The sequence below is a fragment of the Periplaneta americana genome, chromosome 17 (genome assembly GCF_040183065.1).
Source record: "Periplaneta americana isolate PAMFEO1 chromosome 17, P.americana_PAMFEO1_priV1, whole genome shotgun sequence".
Taxonomy (NCBI): domain Eukaryota; kingdom Metazoa; phylum Arthropoda; class Insecta; order Blattodea; family Blattidae; genus Periplaneta; species Periplaneta americana.
In genome coordinates this window covers 85,596,573-85,621,475 of record NC_091133.1, presented here as the reverse complement: position 1 = coordinate 85,621,475, position 24,903 = coordinate 85,596,573, and the positions used below count along the sequence as shown (strand labels likewise).

The window sequence follows — 24,903 nt, the reverse complement described above, 5'->3', positions numbered from 1 at the left end:
TGTTTTTAAATATTTGCAAAAATTAAGTAAACCCTACAACTCCACTAAAGTTACTGCATTCGTGATGCAAGTAACATTAAGGTAGCCGTGAAAAAATCAACAAGATTCCAGACTCATCATAGACTGGGGGGGGGGGAAAGACAGACGTATATCACGGCCTGCTGGAGTATAGTAAACACAGAAAACATTTTAAAGCAACAATGTTGAAGACAGATATTTTTGTTTTGCAAATTTGCCGTCATTGAACAGAAACCAAGATGGAGATTTCATTGCAACTAATTAGAAATTCCTCTTTCAGGTATGTAATAAACGATCTTCGCACAAAATAATGTACGATACACGAGCGGTATGTTTTCTTTCAATTCTCGGAAATTAAAAGAGCTCAACTACGTTTCGCTTTTTCAAACTTTTCCTCGAACATGAAAACTTCAACATACCGCTCTTGTAACGCATATTACTATTCTTACACAACTACTTAGAATTACTAATAAGATCTCTAACGAGAAGGTTTAAATTAACATATCTTGCCATACAGTAGAATTACAGGTGATTATTTGTTCATCACTATTTTAGGAATTCTATATAAAACTGAAGTTTGCATGTAAAAATGTTAATCAACATTCTTAACATTCCACACAATACATTTTAGGAGCGTTGCTCCAGGCTGTCACTTCCAGAAGGGTCTATCCACCGTCTGTTCTGGTCTATACGCAGGTTATAATCATCCGAGGCTATTGGAGAATACGTGGCGCTAGGCAACCGCATTCCATTAGGACTGTACAGTCAAACAGGTCACGATCAATCTACGCCAATCCGCTATTCATAAATATACCCTATTCGTCAAAACAGCTTTAGCTGAAGGGAAAATGTCGTTACAGCACTTAAAAGGCTACAGCTGCCAAAAAAAAAAAAAAAAAAAAAAAAGTAAAAAATTTGTTTGAAACTTTTAACAATTTAAAGCTTCGTCTAATATAATGTAGCATAAGTGTACAGTCGTTTAAGGTTAATACCTGTATTTATGAAAGAAGAAACTAGCAGCTGTCAAAACTCTCATAACCACTAATCAAAATGGTGTCACAATGTGACATTTACAAATTTAAGCTAAATATAATTCATTAATTTAGTTCAAATAAAACTATGAATAGATGAGTCATACGATGGTGTCTATACAGTATAACAAATGAAAGACCTAGATTTTGATATTTGTTCATAATGATCCAGACTTATAAAGATAAAGAAATTAAATTTAACGACCGTAAGGTAGAAACCCAAAATATCAATTTAAAAATCAATGCATAAAAGAAAACAAAAACAAAAGAGATGAGATTGAACTCAAAAATAAAAACAAGTTCTACATTTCGACACAGGAACTAGAAACAATAGACTAGTTTTATTATTTGGGTTGCCTCATATCTAAGGATGGAAGAGCTGAACAAAATCTCTTTTTCTGCTTCTTAATAGGCCTCTGGTCTGTTGAATCCAAATTACGATTCCTGTCATCTCTTCTGTTGTATTCCTGGTGATATTTGTGCTTAAGGAGAACCATCGCGAGCACCGCGAACAATCCTATCGGTCGACATTCTTGTTATGTGTTGATCCCGTTCCTTCGCCTTCTTGTTTCTTATTGTCCAATAACTTGTATATCACATTACTGTCTAATATTCTCACTTCATAAATGTACTCTATCTAGCCTTGATTTTACTGCTATTTTCTTTAGTGTACTCATTTCTGAAGCTTCCAGAAGTTGTTTTGTTTTCGTTGTATCTGACCTTGTTTCAGCAGCATACAGTTTTATAAATGTTGGTTTTTAGTCGTATAAAGCCTATATATTTACTGTATTTTTCCATACTACTTTACTTAAATGTCCAGAAATTATGAATGCTTCATTAGCTTGTTTCCTTACTTCCTTTTCAATTTTCCTATTACTTTCCAACTCCACTTCCTACTTAATTGACATTACCTGTTCTATGCTTTTATCATTTCACTCCAGTCTGCATCGTACAAGATATTTAATTGAAGTCACACTTTTAATTTTGTGTAATATTTCCATGTTAAAATTTTCACAGCTAAGGTGGAATTGGTACAATAACCGTTGCAAGTTATCTTCTGAGCTAACAATTAATGTAGCATGATCTGCGTAATATATATTAACATATTTGTTTCCAATTTTGTAGCCAGATTTATGTTTCATATCTTTAATATAATTTCATTCATAAGAAGGAATGAACTCAATGAATCTCGTCTTACTCCTTTTTTACTGGAATGTTTTGAGTTAATTTCTCTTGTACCGTTATACGGCTAAAATGATCAATATACTATAAATCTCATTGATTAATAAAACAAGAACATCAGTATATTATAAAATTCTCAAATGTTTGCAACATGTTCAAGTTTAAGATTATAAAAACCCTTATTTAAGTCAATAAAATAAACCGAACGAGATGTTAGGGACAAAATGAATACGGATAAAGGGACTTTTGCATGGCAAAGAGCATTAAGAAAATCACACCAAATCAAGAAAAATATAAAAATAAAAAGTTCAAAACAAATGTTTTACCATTTTTATTATATGGTTTTGAAACATGGAAAGTAACACATGAAATAACTAATAAATTACAAACACTTGTCAACAGCTGCTGTCTCCGGCTTCGGCCTAAGCCTATACTAAAAATATGGTAGCCCAAAATTATCAGCGATGAAAGCTCAGGAAAATAACAAATCTTTCTTTAATAGGTCAAGAAATTAAGATAAGAAAATGGAACTGGATAGGACATATGTTAACAAAAGAACCAGAAAATACAACTAGATGTACAATGGATTGAAACACGTAAGGATAACGAAGAATATAAATACCAAAAATAATCTGGAAATTGAACAATAGAAAGATAACTTAAACAAGTAGGGAAATATGGAATGATGCAAAGGTTACAAGCTGAGAAGAGAGTTCGATAACGTAGATTTGTTGTGGCCCTCTTTTCCACTTAGAAACTCAAGGAAAATAACCTTCGATCAGCCAAAGAAATATGCTTTCCTGCACGCACTAAATCGAAGATAAGGTTATTTAATTTAACCGAACCTAACGTAATCTAACAAAAACAAACCTAACATAACCGAATCTAAACAAATTTAACTTAAGTTTCCAATTCAAACTAACTATAGACTGTAAATATTATTTTGTTTTGTGACGTTTCTTCTGCTTCGCCTTGTCACGACTTTTCTATTTATCACGAATTACAGCGATAAAAATAAAAATAAGCTTCATAAAACAGGACGATACTTATTTACAGAAAATAAATAAATTCAGAGTAACGGATCACTGAACGCTACCATTTTTAGTTATTTGCGTCAGATTATAAACGTTTTTGCATTTCCTCTCGTTGTGGGAGAGCTACGGTCAAGTGACGCGGTTAGACTCTTCCTCTACGGAAGTTTAACCATCTTCCTTGTACGCGTCAAGGAGTGCCTACCGTTACATCCGAAGGATTTTAAAGCCTACCAGGGAAAGCACATAGGTATTGGTGAAAACGATGTTAAGAGTTCTTCGCAAAAATTTAATTTATACCAATAATATTTAGTCACTTCTGTCAAATTTAAACACGTTTTACCGCATGTTCTAATAAGATCATAAAACACATCGCTATGTACAAAAAAACTCTATACTTAACGAAAATTATTGGGCATAGTTCGTTCAAATTTCTTGAGTGCAACTGAGCGTTCAAAGCAGCCGCAAAACTGCACACGAGGAAGTTGTACTGAATATCCATGATTTATTCGGCGTTAGTGAAATGCAGGAGCGTACGCAAGAAGGGGATTACCGAGTTTGAACGCCCCTCGAACTTAAAAAAAAAATACGTATTTAGATTTGAATATTTTTTATTCATAATCGTTTCTCCTACTCTAACTTTTCATTATCGGAGTAACAAAATCTACATCAACATAAGGCATAGTCCTCCTACCCTTCCTTCAATATAATCCCTGTGCTTGGTACTGCGGCACGTTCGAATTATAACAGTGCTGTCTTTATTATAGAGAGACCTATCGCCTAGCACCGACCTTGTAATAAAATGAACCCGACGCTTGTGAAATATACAGAAAAGGTTGGTTTAACAGTTCTGCAATGCAGATGTGCATTGTCGATTTTAAACTCATTTTAAGAGCGGTATTCACCCGTTCGTCAAACGTTTTGTGCATTTGACAGTTCATATTTTAATAATAATAATAATAATAATAATAATAATAATAATAATAATAATATTAATATACAAAATTTAAAATACTGATAATACAAATTGTAAACAAATTTGATAATGACCCCCCCTTGACAAAATTCTGCGTACGCCTGGTGAAATGCAAGTATAACTGAACAATGACAAATCAGAAAGGAAGAGAAAATAGTAATATACTTTACAAGAGCGGTATGTTGACGTTTTCATGGTCGAGGAAAAGATTGAAAAACCGAAACGTAGTTGAGCTTTTTTAATTTCCGAGAACATGAAAACAAACATACCGCTCGTGTATCGTACATTATTTTGTGCGAAGATCGTTTATTACATACCTGAAAGACGAATTTATAATTAGTTGCAATGAAATCTCCATGTTGGTTTCTGTTTAATGACGGCAACTTCGGAACACCAAAATATCTTTCTTCAACATTGTTGCTATAAAATGTTTTCTGTGTTTACTATACTCCAGCAGGCCGTGATATACGTCTGTCTTCCCCCCCCCCCAGTCTATAAATGCGAACTTAAAACAAATGGTAAGGTTATATAATGATTTATTTTTCATTTTAATATTTTAACAATATTATTTATATAACATATTGCAGTAATAACATCGGCATCTGGAATCTTGTTGATTTTTTCACGGCTTCCTTAATGTTACTTGTATCAGGAATGCAATAAGTTTCGTGGACTAGTAGACTTTACTCAATGTTTGCAAATATTTAAAAACAATAATTAACATTGCAATTTAGGTGAAATTGCAGTGGTAAGTTTCCAATTTATAATTATTACTATGTTAAACGTCTCTAAAAATAATATGTTAAAAGCAGTAAAATGAATGTCGCGCTTAAGCGGTAAGAAGAGGGAAATTGTTATGTGTGTTACGTTGGGAATACTGAATGTGGTATTTCACACTTACCGCATATTGGTTCTGTGCGGAAAACAAGCAAAATAAGCACGATCTCGCACAAAAGAATGTCTTAGTTGTCTGGCTGTCAGCTGACAAAACTACGGCTGGATTTTCAATAAAAATAGTTGTACAATGTCAGCATATTACAAAATATGTACATATATATTTATATATAAATGTACTGTATATCCACAGTAACAACTTTCATTTTCCTGTCGTAAATCGTTGCAGATCTGTTTTCATAGTTTATGGAGATGTCTGCAGTACCGATTCCCTTGCGTCAGCTGCAAGTTCTTCTATCGGTCCCATACCAACGCGCCAATCGCGATCTCAAAACCACTTCTTTATCGGTTGTGTACAAATAAAAGAAATAGAGAATACCATAAAATAATCATAAAAGGCTCATTTAATATTCTTCAAGATTTCAATCACAGGGTAACAGGCTAGACATGTATATAGGCCTACACTTCTTAATCGAGATGTCTGAGGACCAATTTTCTGAGCTATCCTGAGATATTTTCGTGGTTTCAACTAGTTTTCTTTGCAATTGCCCGGATGCTTGTAACTTAAATAGAACTTTGATAAAAGTTTTATAAATACTAATATTGATAGTAGCACTAGTACCAACAGAAATACCTTAGTTGTAACAAGAAGATTTTTGTCCGTATTTAACGACGCTGTATCAACTAAGCCTTCTGGATTATTTAGCGTCGATGGAATTGGTGATTGCGAGATGGTGTTTGGCGGTACTTAAGTGGCTGCCATGCTTGACAATGGATTCAGATTCGCTGGTTCAAACCCGAACTAAAGAGATGAGGTATTAAGGCGTTGAAAGTCATTTCACCCTAAGCAGCCTAAAGCTGAAAGCCCCGTGTCATATATTTACGGCACGTAAGATTATCTTGTCTCTGACAGAGGGGAAACAATTCGCCGTCCATTCCTTACCCACGACGTAGCACAATGGGCCCATATCAATGGCCTTCACACGTAATGAATATTATAATAACAAGAATAATAACAGTAGGCGTAGTAGTAGGTCGTAGGTTGTGAAACTTGAACTCACTTTGAGAGAGGAACAGAGCTTAAGAGTGTTCGAGAATAAGGCGCTTAGGAAAATATATGAGGCTAAGAGCGATGAAATTACAGAAGAATGGAGAAAGTTACACAACGCAGAACTGCACGCATTTTATTCTTCACCTAACATAATTAGGAACATTAAATCGAGACGTTTGAGATGGGCAGGACATTTAGCACATATGGATGAATGAGGGGAAAAGACCTTTGGGAAAGCCGAGACGTAGATGGGAGGATAATATTAAAATGGATTTGAGGAAGCTGGGATATGATGCTAGGGACTGGATTAATCTTATTCAGGATAGAGACCAATGGTGGGCTTATGTGAGGGCAGCAATGAACTTCCGAGTTTTCTAAAAGCCATTTGTAAGTAAGTAAATAGTAGGTCGCCAATCACTACGTAACGATATTCAAAAAATGTGTTACATTTGAATCGTTATAACTTTTGAAAAAATAAACACAGAAAAACGAAAAGTACCCTATTCTACCGTGTAGATAAAAGAGTCCCATAACATCCGCACGAAACCGGTCTAATTCTCAAAATCGGCGAGACGGGTGGGACAAAACATGCCTCGAAAACTGCATTTATGCGCAAAACTCCGTGAGATCTGAACCGACCGTCGATCGAACGAGCGCGACGAGATGGACTAAATAAACGAGAAAAAATGATCCGGAGTAAATTTGACCCTCAACTTTCAAAAAGTAGTCGTGAAACTTTTGTATCTTCCAACCCAAAAATCTCTGTCCAACTTTAGCTGAAGTTTTATGGTTCAATCCCTGCCATCCTATGATGTGATCAATGTACTACGAAGTATGATTGACTCTGTGTACTAGGGTTCCTCTTGTTATTTTCATTCATCATATTTCACTTTTATTCATTTTGAATAGCCTCTGCGGTTTATAAGAACGTTAAATAAAGAATTACACATTTGTCAACGTCACTGCACGTACATGGTGAGGGAGGACAATGCAATCTTATGAGTGTAGGATTTATTTTCAGAGTTGCGGTATTGCAAAGTTTGATAATACATGAGCGTATAAACTGTGAATTGTGACGTCTCTATGCGAGTTCCCCACTTCCTTCCGCCAGCATCTCCATCTTGACGTACTTTTGTGATAAATTTCATTCTTCACAGTATCAGAGTCTAAGAATAAACCATACGTTTAAAATTCCCAGGAAGGACGAATTTACAGGATCAACACGACCTTAGAAACATGAATGGAGGCACGTACACGTGGCTTAATGGGCTATTGATGAATCAAGTGAGCAACTCGGGACGTTTTACGACACTTCTAACCTGATCAAGCTCTGTCGGCATTCAGCACCAACATAATGTACGCCAGTCAGGTAAAGGCAGAGAATAAATGCGAAATGAGGCATTTACAGCGTGACGTCTGAGATGAAGGCAGTATTTGTTGTTTAAAAAAAATCCTCCTATACACTATTTGTAATACTAATAAAGTTTATATTACACATCTTGATTACACACTACATCACTTCGGAATATGTATTATATGTCTTTCGCGTGTTAAATATTACAGTACCTAGTTAACTAGTTTCAGCCTGTTATTGGTCATCCTCAGAACTGGTTGATACTGGTCTTGGTGCCTTTTGTTTGTGTTTCCTGTGGGGGTGTGTTTGTGTAGTGTAATGTGAAGTCGAAGAGTGTGTGTGTTCTGAAATTGAATTGTGTGTTGAGAATTTTATTTTGATGTGTTTTTGTGTGTCTATATATTTCGTATTGTTCTAGTGTTCTAGCCAGAAACTAAACACACTACAACACGAAATATATAGACACATAAAAACACATTAAAATGAAATTCTCAACACACAACTCAATTTCAGAACACACACACTCTTTGACTCCACATTACACTACACAAACACATCCCTACAGGAAACACGAACAAAAAGCACCAAGACCAGCACCAACCAGTTCTAAAGATGTCCAATAACAGGCTGTAACTAGTTAACCAGGTACTGTAATATTTAATACGCAAAAGATAAATAATACATATTCCAAAGTTTACATACAGTACTTACACTGCACATAATTATGATTACATACCTAGTAAACGAGCAAGCTAGAGACCGGAGATGAAGCTACTCTTAAATTCACCGAGATCTTCGTATGATTCTAAGCTGTAGCTGCTATCCCATATTTTTTAACTACAGTAGAAGCTCGATTATCCGTTTCTCGATTAACCGATCATCGGATTATTCGATGGTCTTTCCACTTCCCTTCCCCATAATTAATCATGAAAACCCAGCTAATCTTCGATCTGAGTATGAAGCTGCATGTGTGACAATGACGATAGTGGAGGAGAAGATAAAGTGCCTAAATCGCGCGTTACACTACAAATTGCACTTTAATCAGTGATGACCGTCATGAGGCTTTTGGAGCGAGAAGATGATACTTCATTTCTGGGACGTTGTTTTACTTGGGAAATTAAAATGAGATCAGAGATCAGAAAGAAAGAATTGTCGGCAATAAAGTTCATAAAAAAAGTGACGGACTTCTTTAAACACAGAAATAAGGTAAGAACAAGCAGAATAGATTATCTTTTTCAATTAACTGTTCCTTCTCTCCTCTTCATTACGTCAGGTAATCGAGGTTCTATTGTATTATGCAAGAGTTGTCACCAACCAGCGCCACTGTAGAATCTAAGTGCAGATAAAGCTAAATTCCGCATTTCAATCCGTTTCCCTCGCAGAACTTATTTATCTTGACTGGCATACAATAGGCTACACATCATGCGTCTGGAGTTTAGAATTGCCATGATTTCTGGACCTCGGCTGTAAGAGGAGGTTGGGCTAACCACATCAAGTATAGTACCCGCTTATGGTTTCTGTGAGGTTGCTTTTGTTTCTTGCTTCAGTTCATTGCGCACTATCGATAACTTCATTATGTACATTTTTATTTCTTTAGTTTAATAATTTCAACAATAATGTCCTTGCAAAATAAATAAAATTATTCGGACATTATTTTAAACAAAATAAATATTTTATGAGACGTAGTATATGACATAGTCAATGAAATAAAGACTGCTTAGTAAGCTGACAACTTCTCATCTGAGATACTGGTGTTCGAATTCCGACAACATCTATGAGGCTTATAGTCAGTGTATTGTTCCTGCATTGCTGTTATTTTTATGGTGTATTTGCTATGTGTTCTTATACTGGATAAGTGGAAGAGAAGGCCTTATTATTTTAACTATGCCAGTTAAAATAAATCTATTAAATAAATAAATAAATAAATAAATAAATAAAGCGACTATGGTTTTTCCGAATACCGGTTTTCTATGCCTTTTCTTCTCATCATTTACATTATCGAGCCTGTCACGCAGGCGGCCCGGGTTCGAGTCCCGGTCAGGTAATTTTTCATTGAAAAATCCACAGTGACACTTGTGGCGAACAGGGTCACAGTTGGAGTTTTTCTCGGAATTCTCCCGTTTTTCCCCATATTAGGCATCTACATCATTCCATCACCATTTCGTCATCATTCCATAGCATTCCTCGATCGCCGGCTGACGACGTACGGAGGGGGCTGGCCTAGGGACGAGGGGGGTTGCCTGCTCGAAACTTGAGCGAACTTTAGTGTAGGCAGCCGGTATGGGTTTGGGAATGCGTCTATCTTGAAGGTTAGCGCAATAGATCATAACAGGTCGCAGTGCTGGGCCTCCCTCCCGTAAATTTCATTCCATTATCGAGATATCTCACAGTCTTCTAATACCTCCTATAGCTTATAAAAGACATTAAATACAGAATTTCAATTACAAAACTAAATTAAAAATAAAATTCTTAAGATAATGTACATCAAAAAATCAAAATCGATTTCGGAAAAACGTAAGTTATTTCTAAATATTTCGTGCAATAGGAAAGAAAATATGTATTTTGTATAGTAAGAGAAATTGCCAAATATTGCAATATTAATATTATTAAAGGTAAATAATAACAAATTTAAATTTCCCTGTATACGGGTTTATTTGAATAGTTTCCTCACAATGAAATGCGACAAATAATATTTGATGTTTTGAACACAAGGAAAATCTTCAAAATAGTATATAGTTTTCCGTTGCTGCATTTTTTTCCTTCATTCTCACCAAAGGAACACACGAGTTCTAGGAAACGTGACTCATAACCCCCGCCACTGACGCGATGCTCATTTGAATGCGCTACAAGAAGCACTCACTAGTCTGACCGACATCCTTCCTCCACTCGTGACGTAATGCAAACCAGAGGTTATATACGCGGACTGCACCCTTCAGCCTCTGAGAGAAAGTCGCGCCAGTCTAGCGTATTGTTGTGACAGAAGACGATCTGATCGCTAGAGCGCAGTGTTTCTGTGTAACTACAGTGTTATTTATTTCAATAAAATAAGTGTTTTCGTGATTCAGAAAGACATGACTTCGTTTCAATTGTGAGTCATCATGAAGGCACTTTATCAAATAAGTGTTTTAAGTGAAGTGATACCTAATACGGATTGAGTTTGTTTTGTGATTGTTCTATCTAAGAAGACGAACAATTCATTGTTGTGACCAAAGAAGATAATGCTATTGTTTCGACGTAAGTACATATTTTAATAATAATGGTAGCAAATAAAATTCAAACTTACGAAGATCACGTATTAATGTACGCGCTTGTTAAGCATGCCGGTATACGTCAACATTCATTCTCCAAATTTACAGCAGTTGTCACACTGCTGCTGTAAAAACTTTGAAGGTGCGTCATAAGTAATTTGACTAATTTGTATATAAAAGTATTTGCCGGTTGTACCAAATTATTGTTTACGGAAACATTATAAACTGAAAAGAGGTTTTCATAAATTTAAAATACATTTTTCCGAACCTGACCTTTTCGTGAATTTGTAACTATCAATACACTATAAATATACATCCATAATTAAAATGATTGCTTCTGTTATCTGTTATATTGTTGCTTGTATAGCATAAGTAATAGGCCTACAAAAGATAAATACGGAAGTCATTGCCGGAGTCATTGTTGATCATATGTGACAGCTATTCACAATAAACCGTCCACTCTATTGCTAATTATCTTTTTCTTATTCGTTTGTTCATTGCAGTAGCACCGCGATTCTGTGAAGGCGTTACGTTCTAAATTGCATCACTTGAAGTGTAGAGACGTGATGAAATTTCAAAATTAAAATTACTCATGTGTTTTCTATTACAATTATGAAAACTGCAGTTAAATACATATCCAATACATAGGCCCTAATATGCTTACAACAAAATTTAACTTCTATCGCGTCAATCGTGTCTTTAGAGAGAGCAAAGAGCTAGAACTTTATGTTTTAAGTTATAACCTTGACACAGAGTAGTGAATGGTTAGCATCACGCTCCGGCATACTTATCCCAGAGAAAGTATATTGATTGGCATTCGTGTAATGAAAGGATAAGTGGAAATCAGATATACCTTATATTTTGGCAAAGATTTTTATTATTAGATTAGAATGTGTGCGAAGTCGGTACGGAATGAAGTAATTTGATCCATGTACTGTATAGATGATTTTATGTATTCAAAACATAAACGCACGAAAATTCCTGTAAAAATATTTCGTTGTCTTTCATTATGTACCATTAATAATATCTGTACCTCGGCGCAGATTCTGATAGAGTGCCGATAAGCCAGTGCATCTTTATCACATTTACCCTCGCTTTATTGGTAGAATAATTATCTTTGCTCATAAAGTTTTTATTTCGGTTTGCTATTGTGGGACAATTCGAACTTTTTATGTCATTCCTTGTATGTGCTCTTATATTTATAACTGTCTAAATATAGCTATATGATACAATCAAACAATATATGAAATCGTTTATAACAGTGCAGTTTTTGATTGTGTCGAATATAACATAACATTAATTACTGTTAATTTATTTAATTTAGTCAAGCTCAGGTGCATACTATTTCAATTTCATTAAACTGTGACAATTAACAGTTTTATTATATATATATATATATATATATATATATATATATATATATATATATATATGCAACGTCACAGTTTGCGGTGAGGGGGTAGAGATAGAAGTTTACAATGCTTCTTAATGCTCTGGCTTTCACGATCAAGATGAGCTTTGATTGAGTCGAATATGACATCCATTGCTGTCAAATGATTTGATTTATTCAAGCGCAGGTGCATACGGTTTCAACTTCATTAAACTCTGACAGTTATCTCATTGCCTTTCACCTATCTTCCTCCACCGCCGAGGGGCCAGGGTATCCTTTTCGCATTTACCCCTGCCCCATTGGTAGAATTCTCTTTACTCAAAATGTCTATAATCTCGGGACAAAGAAATCCTTTACACTAAAATGTTTGCTATTGAGGGACAATTCGAACTACTTATGCCATTCTGTTTATGTACTCTAGCGTTTATATTTATTCATTCATTCTTTTCTATCTAAGGACAGGTCTTTCACTGCAAGCCCAGCATTCTCCAATCTTCCCTATTTTCCGCCTTTCTCTTAGTCTCCGTACATGATCCATATATCTTTGTCTATCATCTGATATCTTCTCCTGTCCCGAACTTTTCTTCTTCTCTTCCTGAACAGTTTCAGTATTAAGGCTGGTTCACAATAAACCGGGAACGGAGACGACAACGAGAAAGAGAATGGAAATATTATTAAAATAAATGTATTTAAATGTGAGTATTCACAATAGTTAATTGTGAATGCTCATATTTAAATACATTTATTTTAACAATATTTCCGTTCTCGTTCTCGTTGTCTCCGTTCCCGGTTTATTGTGAACCAGCCTTTATTCTTTCTTCACCAACTGTTTCTAGCACAGCTTCTTTTCTTATTTTGTCAATCCGTTTCACATGCTCTGTTCTTATCCATATCCATATTTCAAATGCTTCTAATCGTTTCTCTCCACTTTGGCTAAAAACAGATAACAATAAATATGACTCAAATAATATGTGAAATTAATTGTTTATAACAGTACGGTTTTTTATTGTCTCAAATATGACATCCTTTACTGCCAATTGATTTAATTTATTCATGCACGGGTGCATACGGTTTCAACTTCGTTAAACTGTGACAGGTGTCTAATTGTCTTTCACTTGTTACCTTTCTTCCTCCTCCTCCTCCTCGTCATAAGGAAGCAGCACTAATTTAAAACTACATTTGTATGAGCTCTCCAAGATTGATAATTTTTGTGAGAAATTTGCTTTATGAATAGTTAAGGCCTGAATGTGACAGTTTTCCTGTATTATTATGTTATTACAACGTCTTTATATATTTTATTACCATTACTACTAATACCACTAACACCATCACCATTATTTTGACTCCTATTACAAAGTTGTAAATCTGAATCTATTGATAACGGACAAACATGCATGCGTTACGCAGGCTTTGAACTCATAACCCTGACATCCACGTCAAAGGTATGCAGGCCGTTGCGTACATCACGGCCTTACATACTTATAACTTACTCTGCAATATTAATGCAAGCATATGAATATATAAATGTCACAACTATTAAGTTCATCATTTATTAGGGAGATTGCATTACAAAACGTCCGGTTTTTATGGAATCCATTAAGAAATGGGTATTCGTCGTTTGAGTAAAGGAAAACCGCAGAGGAGCGGAGGTGATCTAAAGGCAGGCTTGCTCGGTATGGGCCGCGCCTGTCGGGTGTATCCTGGTCAACACGACACAGCCGGGGCGCGGCGGGCATTCATGTGGAGTGTTGACATCAGCTATCGGCGGCGATGAGGGGAATCGCTCACACGCGCCCTGGAATTTTGACAATTGTATGTTTTGGCAACGAGGCCCGGAAACAAATGCTGTTCACTGAACCTTATAACATTGTTCAAATCAATATTTCGACGGAATAATAAATGATTTTATATACCACGCCTTTGTGTTTTGTTTAAACTCACGCAATGGCAGTCTCATACTCGATTGTTTATTTTGGTTGGGCTGCATACTAGACCTACACCTTTGTAAATATTTCCTCTGTATCTGCAATTATTTAACTAATGATAAGACTAACTTGTCCTACATTCCATACACAATAGACTGGGTAGATAGTGTCATGTATTCATTACCTTATCGTTGGTCATGTTCTGTAGTTTGAAATGTAGTGGAACAGCTTTTATTCGAATACTTCAAATATATGAAATATCACATTTTAGGCACAACCGAACGGCTTGAATGTCGACTTTCCACGCTGGAGTCCTGGGTTAAAATCCTGGCGAATTCTAGTGGAATTTATTGTGAACATAGCTGTGTTGTCGAAGAAGAAGGTTTTCTCGCGATGGCTTCTGCTTCTCTCTATTTTAATGATACCAATATTTCATCAGCATTCATGATGGTCTAATGCTATTAGATCCCAGGTTCACGGGTTCTAACTTGGCCAGGGACAATCCTTTTCCTTCAAAAGGTAGGTAAAGAACTTTTTCCGTAATAGAGGGATTCAGGCCATATTATCCGGCCAATTCTCGTCCATGTCCTAATTACGTAGAATTGTACCAATTTCCATTCCATCATGAACATTACGAACGAAGTGAAGAGAAGCATTTGAAATGTGAATATGGAGAAAGATGAAGCTTGTGAAATGGGCAGACAGAATAAGAAATGAAGCTGTGTTGGAATTACAGGCCCACAAAACGTTCAAGCAATTTATATTTTACATTAAAAAAAGTCACTCGTAATCTGAATTGAATATTAGATTGAAAATAGTTCTGTACTGAAATAAGGTTTGAATATTAAATTCAAAGAAAGAGTGGGTGAAGAAAGAATGAAGCTCAAACTGATCAGGAAGAGAAAAAGGAATTGACTGGGTCACTGGCTAAGAAGAAATTTCCTACTGAATGATGCACTGGACGAAATGGTGAACGGGAGAAGAAGATATCAGAGGATAGACGACATTAAGATTGATCATATGCGGAGACTAAGAGGAAGGCAGAAAATATAAAAGATTGTAGAATGCTGGGTTTGCAGTGAAAGACCTACCCTCGGGCAGAAAACTATGAATGAAAAATTAATGAACATTCAGCCAGCATATTACAAGTTCAACAGACCCCAAAGGTTCAGTTCCACATAGGGAATATATTCGCCATACTCGACAAACGTGAACCGAAAGTAATGCCTCTAAAGCACGACGCTTACAGGCACCACAAAACATTTAAGCTACTTATATTTTACATTAAAAAAAGTCAAATATTAGATTGAAAATAATTCTGTATTGAAATAAGGTTTGAATATTAAATTAGAAATTTCGTACATATCAATTTTTAGGCACTTTAAATTAAAAATGTTGCAGAAAAACAAATAAAAATGTATCTTGAAAAACACTAATTTGGAATAAATTCGTACCAAAAACAAAAATTAGCGTATACACAAAATTTCGCGTTATTTCGCAAACTTAAACTTACAACATTTTGACTTGGAAGGGCTCAAAACATAATATTTTGCATTTATCAGCTGAAAAACCGTATTGCGTAAATCCGTGGTTTGCGGAAACTACGTGTCTCTACTAATAACATGCCCAGGAACTCTCATTACATATGTACCTATGTTTAATGTAAGTGTGAGGACAGAACGAGTTAAATGGTTCAGTCCTTGAAGGTAGACACTAAACAAGAGAAGAAAGGTGTGTTACTTACGGGGTATTGTTCTTCGCTTACAGATTTGTCTCCAGTAAGATGGCAGCGTCGCAAGAGCAGCAACGACAAGGACTTGAACTGCTACAACGTCCGGGACCGCATCGTCGTGGTGGGCGAGGGCTGCGACCGCATAGGACGCGGTTCGCCGCGGCACACTCGTGCGTCGCCCATCTCCTCCAGGGAGAAGCGCAACCCATTGCTGGACAGGGTCAAGAACACGCGTCTCTCGTGCTTTCGGTCCGGCACCAACATCCTGGCCGTGCCAGAGCCGCAACCCGAACCGGAGGTCGTCGAGCAGCCGGAGGACATCCAGGAGGAGAGGCAAGGTCTGCTGGACTTCGACGAGGACAGCCTCAAGGACAGCGACAGTGTCAAAGAGCACGAGGTGGGCAAGCAGTCGGTGGACGACGATGACGAAGTGTTCAGGGACGCATACTCGGGTGGCTGCCGGTTCAATGCCAGTGGCGGGGTGTTCAGTGTATCGAAGTCGAACGATAACGTCGTGTATTACTGCGGTGAAGGCGAAGACTCACTTGTGCGTCATTCTATGTACGTGGATGTGGACGAGATCCAGGAGACACCCAAGCAGAAGAGTCGGCTCAAGAGGGGCTCCCGAAGCCAGGACTCCTTCAACTCCTCCTCGTGCTTGTCCGCCAAGCTGCGCGCTATGTCGGAGAAGTACCTCAAGTCCTCGACGAGCAAGTTCCTCGCCAAGCTCTACCGCAGTGCGGGTAGTTCCACCCCGCCTGATGACGGCAAGCCAAGACGCGGTAAGTCCAGCTCCAAGGCCAAGCTGAGGAGCTTCTCGTACGGCGCATTGCCCGGTCTGGAAGAGTTCCAGCGCCGCCATAACCCCCTGTACCACGAGGACGACGACGAGGACATCGTTGCCGACGCAGACGAGGACGAACACGCCGTCGCCACCTGCGAGGTCGAGGACTGTGACAGTGGCATCATTGTCAACGACTCCGCCAACTCCTCTATGATGGAGGGCACCGAGAGAGCGTCCTTCTCCAAGCGCGAGAGTGGCATGCATCTGCGCAGTGCGTCCCAGGACCAGCAACACGTTCTCCCAACCGAGTCCAGACGGTCCCCGCAGCGGGCAGCGTCCCTCGATCGCAGAGAGGTGTTCAGACGGTTCGGAGGAGACCTTGAACTCACAGAGAAGCAGCGTCGTCGCCAGAGACTGTGCGTGGCGTCGCTGTCTTCTCCACCGCAGACGCCACCCCCAGTACCGCCCCATGGCGAGGGCTCAATGCCCCAGAAGATCGGCGGTAGTAGGAGGGAGTTCAAAGTGGTGAGGCTCCAGCGCAGTGAACCTGGCGAGGGACTGGGCATCTTCATCGCCAAGACTCAGCTGTCTGAGCAGGGCAGTTGCGGTTACGTGGTGGCCCACGTCGTACCAGGGGGACTTGCTGACAGGTCAGTCATTGTTTGAAACTTCGTTGTACTCCTAAGCCATTTGATAACACTGTAAGAGAACATTTAATTAAATACTTATAGAAAGTACAGCTAAATTAAAATAATTCTGAATGGAACAATAAATTTTACTGAATAATCTTTTAGTTACTTTTCTCCTTCGAGAACTGCTTTGTACTGTGATGACTCACTGGTTTTGCGCCATGCTAATCACATGGCCAGCGAATCCCACTGTGTGTAAATGTTTAATATGGATTTATAATCTTCACATGAGTGACGACAGCCAGAGTGCCCAAAAGATGGTCTTTAAAAAATTATTTATGATGTTAAAATATGTGTAGGTACCTACCGTATAATTATCTCTTTAATATCGAGAAAACACATTAAATAATATCAGAAAAAATGTTTATATTACAACGAAAATTAGCTAATAAAATTGGAATCTACAGCTGTCAATAACAATGGAGACAATTCTATTGTTCTGTTGCAATACTGGCTTAAAAAAAACTACAGGCATTCTCATGGCTTCATAATTCTAGTTGGGTTAGCATCTTAAAATTCCATTTCAGCAACTGCTAGAATTTATTAAAGAGTTTCAATATCCAAATAAAATAACAGTGAAAATTGATCAGAAACATTCATTTTACAAAAGATTCTTTCAACATTTTCTTTTGCAGGGACGGCAACCTCTGCGTTGGTGATGAAATCATCAATGTGAATGGAAGGCGTCTGCGTGGACTGACAATGGCTGGAGCAAGGGAGGCTCTAGGAAGTGGGCCCCGAGACGTAGACCTGGTGATTGCCAGAGCACAGGAACAGCCAGAAACTCCCCCACCACGACCAGCAGCTCGGAGAAAAAGCACCATGCTGGAGAGCTCAGTTGACTATGAGAACATTGTGATCATGTCATCCACGACAGAAACGCCCACCAGCCAAGCAAACAAAGACTATGAGGAGATGGTGTTCAAATTTCCATCACCTGCCAGTAAGGTTATCAAGAAGCGGCAGCACTTCCAGAAGAATAGCCACCACAGCAAGGTGTTCCGTCGAGCCATCGTCAGCTATTCTGATGGACAGCGTCTTGGCTCCGCAGTCAGTCAGGGGGAGGTGTCAACAGAATCTCGCACAGGTTGGTGCAGTTTGTTTTAGACAAATGTACAGATCTAATAGAGTAACAGCAGAAATATTTCTGTGTTATTTTGTTGTAATTTGTAGGGTAGTGAAACATACTGTATGTTTTAATCACATAGTACTTTTAATACTCTGACTCATTGTCAGTGATTACGCTTATCATATTGTGCTGTAGGCAAAAAAATGATTCTGTTATCTGAGGTAAGGAGGAAGTTGTTTTGTTTTTTGTATTCTCCTAACAAATCAAAGTATCACCATATCGTCGAAACGTCGCCCCAGTGATGTAGGGTTTAAGCGCTATCCTCTAGACCTGAGAGTTGAGCATTCAAACCCGGCTGGGCTCGATAGATTTTTCAGGATGCAAAAATCCGAAGCATAAGTCCTGCAGGTGGGACTTTAAATAAACCTGTGTCCCGTGTAGGAGTGCTCAAGCATGTTAAAGACCTCCAAGCCTAAATCAGAGCCTCTGGATCAAATTTCTCCTTTCTCGCATCCTAGTAATACCCCTGATCATATATAAAGGATTGTTCAGCCTTATAGGCTTTGACAGCAACAACTTTTATCAATTTCACTATGCTGCTACCTAGCTACTGCATACGAAGTCACGTTATAACTCTCATTTGAATTGCATGGAGCAACTGTACTTCCATCTAGCAGTCGTTCTCAATCGACAGTGGCGATCCTGGTGGTTGTTCTCTTCCACATGTTACCGTTTTTAACATAGGGGTGGTCAATCTGTTATATGTGTGATCAGGGGTAATACCTTAGTTGCATAGTATGTAGGTGTTTTTTAACTTGTACCAGCAAGTCATTTGTGATTTGTATCGTGTAAATTATAACAACCATAATGAAAAGAATGTGTGGAAAAATTATCCATAGTGAAGACAGAAATGTAATAATTAATTTGTTCTTAATGCAATTATATGTCTTTGTGAAAAATTAAATAGAAATCAATAATAAGTTACTTCGAAAAATGCACTGGTTTTAAAAATGTAGTTGAAAAAGACTTTAAAGAAAGAAATTTCTTTACAGTCTTATGCAGACATTCACTTCAAAGTGAAAGTGACCTTTAAAAATGACGAAATATGCGTAATCAATACAGAAATCAGTTCAGAATAGAATACTCAATATAGCTATACAAAAAAGCTATTTTGATCACTTTTATCATCCTTGTAGTCTTCAACAAAAAGACTAAAAATAGATTATTAATGTAGAAAAGGCACGGCTTCACATAAAATAAACCAGATCCTTACTTTGTTTGAAGTGTTATAAATATCTCACAATATCTTCTCTATTACAGAAATTGGCAGCAAAGAAGACAACAGTCTCACCTCCACTACCAACTTTTGCACATTACCCAGGCGGCCTCGTTCATCCGTCTGTTCCTTCCATACTGTCATCTTCGAGAAGGGAAACGGCAAGAAAGGCCTAGGCTTTACTATAGTAGGAGGTCGCGATTCACCTCGTGGGGCTCTTGGCATCTTTGTAAAAAGTATTTTACCTGGTGGACAGGCAGCTGAAGACGGCCGTCTGAGAGCAGGTAATGATCATCAACTATTGAAAATAGGAAACAAATCTTCGATGCAAATGACCTTACTGGGAAATATATTACATGAATGAATTTGTCTGTCTTCCAGGAGATGAACTGTTGGCTGTAAATGGGCAAGTGTGTCACGATCTCACGCATTCTGAAGCTGTAGCACTCTTCAAGAAAATTAAATCTGGTCCTGTTGCACTCCACGTCTGTCGCAGGGTTCGAACCAAAGACTCGTGAGTATTATAATAACTACTGTTGAATATAATCTAAGATGCGCTCACTTTTCTTCACGCAGTCAAAAGTATTTAACAAAAAAAAAAAATGCATTTGACATTAATTTGACTTTATATCCATTAGTTTGCTTGTACCCAATATATTTTCGTGGATAAATAGGGCTATGCATCTGTTCAGATGGTCCAGATTCATTACTTCATTTGAATCGCACAGAATACGATTTGGTGTGTAGTGAATTCCTATCCCTTGAAGGTGACCTGCTAAGCAGTCGTGGCTTGTCCATAGTCTGAACATTAAAACTGTAGTGTTTCGTGGGTCTTGAATTATTATTCCAGGATTAGTTAAAAGAATCTTCCAGTTCTGGTCTTTGGAGATATCTTCATTATGTCACTTCCAGATAAATCAAAATTTACTTTAAATTGTTTCACAGAACAGAATGAATGACTTTGGTTATAGTAATGAGAAATTTTGGTACCCTTTTTTGCTAAGAAATCTGCTATTTCAGTTCATTACTCCTTATGCCACAGTGAGAGAATAATTGTGTGAATCTGATAAGATTAAATCATTTTGGAGTTTCTTTCATATACAATAGATTTTGTAAGAAAACAAATATAACAGCAATTTCTGTAAAAAAAAAAATGTATTGTGTTCTGACCCACTGAGTAATAAAAGGAGAAAAGAGTGCATGTTCTTCCAGCTCCTGCACCTCTATGATTTGATAAGAAATATTCACCTGTATAAATTAACTGTAAAACTCTTTGTGTGGATAATGCAACTCGTCAATTTCTAATATTAAAAGTTTTCATAATAAATAAATATATATACCTTCATTAAATTTAATTTGTTAGTCGGATGTCTTGTGGATCGACTTATCGTAGTGATGGCTCAGATTCAAATTCCTGCAAGTGAAAGAATTCGTTAAGGACAAAGAGGTTAGGGGCAGGTTTTCTTAGGTATTCTCATCTCTTCGCCACCACAACAATCTGAGGAATTGTACGGCCTTGACAGCCAGCATTGTGATATAGCCTTTGACACAAAGCAGAGGCTTCATATTTTGCCAGCCACTTGAGCTGAAAGCAGATTAAGAAAGAAACAGAAAACTATATAAATTAAATCAAAACTGTAAATTAAATTTTAGAAATCCATATAACTTTAAACAAAAACTAAGCATGTTCAAATTAACGGGATAGAGAAACAATGGAAAGAATGTGTTGAAAGATTACAGAAAATGGTATTTAAGTACAGTACAATCCCAATATAGTGCAGTCCGATATACAGGGAATTTAATATAACGCAGTGAAGAAACTGACTGCCAGAAAAAATAACAGTAGTAAAATTATTATAGTCGCGACGCTGTTATTCCCAATGTGACTCCTCCTCTTTGCTTACGTCTTAGGAAGTGAAGGCTCTATAAAGTCTAGGTAGGTAGTATCGTTCGCCATTTTTGTTCTTTCGTTGCCGAGCTACCAGACGAGGGATCTATTTGCCAAACCGTTAAACATTATCATGTCGTAGCTCCTATGATAATAAATCAAACGCACTGTAATTCAGCAAATAATTGAGCGGCAAATAACGTCCACATGTGCTTTCTGCAAAGGCCAACGAAAGAGCCAAAATGGCGGGCGATTATATTAAGTATTTATCGACCCTTAGGAAATGCATGACATCTTCATCAGCGAATTACAAGTCGCACACGTTTAAATGTAGCTGATCTGCAATGTGATTGGCTGCCGGAAATTAGAGCGACGGGACTATAATTGTTGAGATTCAGTAAATTAGTCTGCATAGAACAATTCTGCATTACAGTACTTATAACTAACCTTATCTCGAGTTGAAAGTCCTGCACTATTTCTAGCTCCCTATAATTCCGCATAACCGTTTTAATTCTGAATAGTTAAGTGCATTAAATTCCTAATGCTTTAAAACAGTTAAGTACACATTACAGAGTTGACTCTACAACAGCTGATTTTGGCTATTTTCTCAGAAAACTCTCTTGACATAGAATTGTAATTTTTGGCTCGCATATGTAACCACTAGCAAACAACTTAAGACAACCCTCACTCTCTTGTCCACAGGTGTTTAATCTTAATCATATTACATTCGTATAATGTTGAGTCTTCAGTTCAGTGCACCTGTGATGTCTCAGAAAAGAAAAGTCTATTCAGTGAGTGATAAACTGAAAATAACTGACTGTGAAAAGAATAGAAAGTCAAAGAAAAGTTTATCACGTGAGTGAGTCATCCCATTTGAGATGATCAGAAACTGAATGAGAAAAGAACATGAAAGTTTTATGACTCTACCTGCCACACCTTGCAAACATCCTGCAATTAAGATGTAATGCAGAACTGAAGTATGTCCCCCATCAATCGCATTATATCGGGTTTCTACTGGACCAATAATTAATTGTCAGAAGACAGCTGTATTAGCAAAACAAGGAATATAGTTCATAATTTTAATTGTCAAAATTTCATGAGGACTGGAACATGTTGTAAAGGTTTAATTCTTATGGATGGTGATGATTTCCTACTGTACATTTGTACAAAATTAGCTCATTGCTAGGTAACGGATTTCTAGGTGCTAAAAAAAAAAAAAAAAAAAAGAGAGATTTAGGTCTTTATAAAATCCAATTTAGGGCTTTTGTTTAGTTTCTGGGTGCTGAATTGGAGACCCAAATGCTATCAGAAAAAGAGGCTGATCACTGATTGGTCAGTTTCAGTTTGCATAACGATGATGCATTGACGCAAAAACTAATTTGTAAGCTCTTGTAAGATAGTCTTGTTCTTGCCTAACCTGAACAATGTACCACCCCTTTTATGCTAGGATAAACTTTTCCAAATAAACTTCAGTTCCGGTATTTGGATCTTCTTCCCCCCCTTCTGAGACCAATATTGAACGAACTTGACAGACACCAGTGTTTGTAAGATTCTTTTTAAGTGCCATTTTTGTAGTTTCTCTGGACATTTTTGCATCTTAGTATCGGTATTTTTATTTTAAATATACGTAGCAATTAAAAAGGCGCTTTTCAGGCATTTATGGCTAATTTAGATCTATAGAACTTTAATAGGGGGATCCTGTAAAATAGATATAAAACTAGAAATCCGTTCCCTACTCATTACTGATACACATGTTATGATTCCTCTACAATTGTTAAGGTTTTGCTAAGGAAGGACTAAATTGGAAGGAATAGGAGCTTTATTATGAGAATTGTTTTATAAAAATATAGTATACGTTTATTTCATTACAATAACAAAAACAAACATAATCACAACTTATTTCTCTACAAGATGCACAGAAAGATTGTGAGTGACACATCATGTATAGCATAGCATGAGAAGGAACTTGAACTAGACAGTAAAATTAATTCTGGGTTTTCACAGGTTTCCAAGGTTATGCTATTGTGTCTAGCAGAGCCAATCCTTGGCGATCAGTCTTTCTGATAATACAATGCCAGCTACTCTATAAAAGTATACTTCTGTCACTCACAATGTTTCACCACATACAGCAATATAAACTGTAATAAAAGATGTTGTTCGCATTAACAAGCTATTAACAGTTAATTGGCACATTTTTGTTACAGATCGACGAAAGCCAAATCTTGTACAGATCTGATACAAGGAGTGGGACCAGAAGAGTGATGTGCCATACAGTCAACAAGGCTACCGATATACTCAGCTGTTACTCATCTTGAGCTTACGTCAAGAAGTAAACAGCACTCCCTCGTCTGCAGTGACTGAACCTCACTGTTATGACAAGCACTGCAGTCAGTGTACAGCGCTAAGAACATGAATTTGCGAAAGTGTTCACTGCAGCTCATGACTATAGTTTATTCATTTCTTTTTCACAAGACATGAAATTACCGAGATTCAAAAGAGTTGACATTTTTTCAGAATTAAAAATTTAAGCAAAAAACTGGCTTCACTCAATTACTACAGTGAAATATTTTAACGAACTGCAAAGTAATGCCATTTAAATTAATTTGCATTTCATTCAACTTTTTTATGTATTAATATTCCACTACGAAATTTCGTTAAAATAATTCTGCAACCTGTACAATTTCATTATATTACATTAATCAGGCCAACATTAATTCATTTACGTCCTTATTCAGGATAACACAGTTCAATGTAATAAAAAATATATTTCTCTTATTTCGCCATACAGTTTAAGAGGCTTTTTATAACGGGTAAAAGCTTATAAATTAAACAAAGTTATTTACATTAATGCATTTAATATGCGTCGTTTAAATTACACCAGATAACGAGTATAACGATAAAAATAATTATACAATACTTTAACTAAAAGACTTTCAGTATAAGTCAACAGACGAACTCTACTGGAAAGTACGTAGACAAATGACTTTGTGTCAAGTGTCCAGGCAATAAAATAAATAAATACTGTAACTAAATGGAAGAAATCACCGAATTCATAACACAGTAAGAAATGAGCGTGATAATGCGTAACTTTCCTCAGAAATAGACATAATACAGTAGTTCACTCCCATGTCACAAAAATCAGAACCATATTTTAAAAAATGTCAATTCTTTAGAATAGAGATGGCCGGCAATTTCGAAAATGGTATTTGACTTCGATAGGTGTTATTGCATAGTAATAAAATCAAATGCACTGTGGCTGTCAAATTCTTCTGTACTAGCAGAAGAATATTCTGACTCTTATGTAATTGTAGTAGATCATTTCACATTTCCAACATTTTGGCACTAGAAGCAAGAGTTGATCAGAA

General features: G+C 36.9%; 1 protein-coding gene across 3 annotated transcripts in view; it reads left to right on the top strand.

Moving 5' to 3' along the window:
* LOC138692830 (tyrosine-protein phosphatase non-receptor type 13-like) overlaps window positions 1-23,947 on the top strand; it is a 241,395-nt gene extending 217,448 nt beyond the window's left edge. For 2 of the 3 annotated variants that reach the window (XM_069816085.1, XM_069816084.1), the window contains 5 exons: window positions 15,868-17,266; window positions 17,941-18,392; window positions 19,695-19,934; window positions 20,032-20,164; window positions 23,743-23,947. In XM_069816085.1, coding sequence (XP_069672186.1) covers window positions 15,868-17,266; window positions 17,941-18,392; window positions 19,695-19,934; window positions 20,032-20,164; window positions 23,743-23,800 — 2,282 coding nt within the window. In that variant the 3' untranslated portion in view covers window positions 23,801-23,947. Of the gene's footprint in view, window positions 1-10,620; window positions 10,772-15,867; window positions 17,267-17,940; window positions 18,393-19,694; window positions 19,935-20,031; window positions 20,165-23,742 lie in introns of those variants that run through there. The other variant, XM_069816086.1, reaches the window with a different exon arrangement.
* Window positions 23,948-24,903: the final 956 nt, after the last annotated feature.